The following is a 3,163-nucleotide window of genomic DNA, read 5'->3' as shown; positions in this document are numbered from 1 at the left end:
GATTTTCCCACATTGGCTTGTGGTTTGAGTTCCTAGGATACTAGAGTCATAATATCCGACATTTAGTGGTAATTCTTGGGTAGTTAGTTGACTCTTGTTTCCATTGACGCTAGCCTTTTATCAACTAGTTTAGTAAGTTGGTTAGGACTTATGGATTAAAGTCAATTATGCTTACTTGACTTACTCCTCGATGGTTGGGGTTGACTAGGTGAGATTGACTCATCATAATTACCATAGTTGTGGTTATGGCGATGATAGGATTCCTTGGATTCTCATTCCCAAGTCAAGGCTCTTTATTGCATTTATAGCATTTTCATTAGTTTTGATCCTATTTACCTTTGCTTGCATTAATTTCCAATTTTGATCATTGCTTAGTTCTTTCATCGCTTAGTTCTTTTAATCTTTCAATTCTTGCTTGAAAACCCCCCTTTTCCCCCTCACAACCGAAAGAGAAACACTTTCAATTGCATCCTAGGGAGAACGACCCGAAGTTGAAGTACTCTTGATCTCGGTTATTATAATTTGAATTTAAAACATTTAATTGAGAGAATTCGTTGTTGGTTTGGACTATACTACTAACGAATTGATCCTTGTTTTGATTGATTCCGAACCATACAAGAATTCTCTTCGTCAATAATCCGTTAGAGGGTTTCACATATTAACCATTTTTACATAATCTGCTAAAGGGTTCCACGAATTATTTGAAAACAATAATTTGATATAATCCGTTAGAGAGAAAAGCGAACTAAGAAGACTTTAGTGAATCACTTGTTTTCAACTTCTATGCATAATTTCTAGAAGGTACCAACAAATTATGAAGAGAGAGACAGTTGGTTTGAGAGAGTATGAATATAGCTTGAATGTGAGTGTGTTGAACGAATTAATTTTTTGATACATGTATTTATACACGAAATTATAAAATATATGTAATAAGAATTTAATTCGTTCAACACACTCATGTTTAAGCTATATTTATGCTTTCTCAAATCAATTCTCTCTTTTTTTATAATTCATTACTGCCTTTCATAAATTATGCATAGAAATTGAAAACAAGTAATTCGTTTTTCTCTCGAATGGATTACGGTGGATTATTATTCCTCACTAATCCATAAAATTCCAACTCATTAGATTCAAATGGCTATTCTCTAAAACTCTCTAATAAATTATATAAAAATCGAACAAGATCGAAATGTAATCTTTTGATATTAGAACAATTAGATAATATTTTACTCAAGATAATTTATTTACGTAAATTGTTCTAAAATATGTTTTTTTTATAAAAAAATATTTGTTGTGTTATGTTATTTCAAATAAGTTAATCGCTAAAAATTTGAATAATTTAACTAATTTGTCGATGGTTTTTTATTTTACTCCTGTTTGCTATAAACTGAATTTTATCATGAATATGATTGGTACGGTGAAAATTTCTTTTTCAAAAAAATATCGTTGGTGGTATAGTGGTATATATTCATAAAAATAATTTTTTTTTGAAATAAGACATTAAAACGCAACAAAGTAAGAGTAGGGTTATCAACTTTTATATTTTTAGAGTAAACTACCATTTCTACCCACAAAAGTTTTAAATGCTAACAAATCTATTAACAGAAAAAAGAAAATTACAATTATTATTGTACCCATGAAAGATGAGTTCCATACGACAAAATTATTTAAACGCTAAAAAATTTTCTTAAAAACTCTAAATTACCCTTCTCACCACTACTACTACCATCATCTCCCTCTTTTTTTTCTCTCTCTCTCTATCTATATCTTCAACATCAATCTATTGTCCCCTTTCCCAGCAACCATCAGCCATCATCCTTATCTTCGTCACCGTTGGCAATCCCAACCACCCCTCACTACATCACAGACTCATCTTGAGGGTTAGGGTTTAAAATTGATTCTTATTTACCCAAAAGTATCACAGACTATTCTGGAGATCTTCATATTCTTCTTGATCCCCTTGTATAGTTCCTCCAAGTTGCACAGCAACACGTTCTCGACCACACCCACTGCTGCCCACATAAGCTCCTTTGCTGTGAAAGTTCTCAGCATAAATGTCGTTAGCATCATAGGGATTAAATCAAGAGGACGAGGGCGACATGCAAGGGTTCTGGCAGTCGTGGTATTGGTGCGCGTTCCCGTTCTGATAATGGTGCAAAGAGTTGAAAGAAAAAATAGTAGAATGATGATGACAACGATGATGGTGGAGGCGGGAGAACTGACCAGACTTGAAAGCCTTTTCGCCGTAAAGATCATAGATCTAAAGCTTCGGAGGGTCATTAAGAACATTGTATGTTTTGGAGATACGTTTGAATTTGGTCTCAATTTTCGACTTGTTGAGGGAGTTCATATTGGAGTGCCAGATCATTGCAAGTCTCTTGTATGCTTTCTTCAGGTCCTCGTCACTCACATTTTGGTTCACTTTTAGAATGTTGTATTGTGGTGACGGTGGTGGTTTGGATTTGATGGTGACGAGTGAGGATAACAAAAAAGACATTTTTTTTATTAGTGGGTTTAAATCCAACTGTTTGGAGTGAGGAACATGATGAAAATTGTGATGGACAGGATTGACGGTTGTGACGAAGATGAGAGTGATGGCTAGTGGTTGCTGGAAGAGAGAAAGGATGATAGTAGTGCTAGAGGGAAGGGTAATTTGGAGTTTCTAAGTAATTTTTTAGTGTTTAGATAATTTATCGAACAAAATTTATCTTTTATAGATATACTTGTAATTTTTTTTTTATAAATAAATTTGTAAGCATTTAAAATTTTCGTAGATAGAAATGGTAGTTTATTCATATTTTTTTTATTTATCAAAGCAAATTTCTAATTTCTTTGAAATCTATTTCTCTTCTTAAATCCAAACATATTCGGACGGTGATATACGCTCATGGAGTAAGGAAAATTTCTTGTTCTTGGAGCATACAACGAAACATCACCCCACTAGTATGGATTCCTTCTGACATGGCTCAATGATAGTGTTACACGTGTGCCCTAATGGGACCCACCCACAAGTTCCCCTACTACATTCGCATATAAAATGGGTATTCTGTTGGGCGATTTTGCTTCGTTCAAAGCACGCACGCCTCCGCAAAAATCTCCTCTCCCATCCCATTCCTTTCGCAATCTCATTTCTCTCTGTTTGTGAAAGGTAAAGCTAAACTCC

General features: G+C 34.0%; 1 protein-coding gene across 1 annotated transcript in view; it reads left to right on the top strand.

Moving 5' to 3' along the window:
• LOC107612963 (ADP,ATP carrier protein 1, mitochondrial) overlaps positions 2,955 to 3,163 on the top strand; it is a gene marked incomplete in the record, with an annotated part of 3,943 nt that continues 3,734 nt past the window's right edge. Inside the window, 1 exon segment of the mRNA XM_016314768.2 lies at positions 2,955 to 3,148. Coding sequence (XP_016170254.1) covers positions 2,970 to 3,148 — 179 coding nt within the window.

Source organism: Arachis ipaensis, chromosome B08, assembly GCF_000816755.2.
Source record: "Arachis ipaensis cultivar K30076 chromosome B08, Araip1.1, whole genome shotgun sequence".
Lineage (NCBI taxonomy): Eukaryota > Viridiplantae > Streptophyta > Magnoliopsida > Fabales > Fabaceae > Arachis > Arachis ipaensis.
This window is presented reverse-complemented; position numbering and strand designations above follow the sequence as displayed.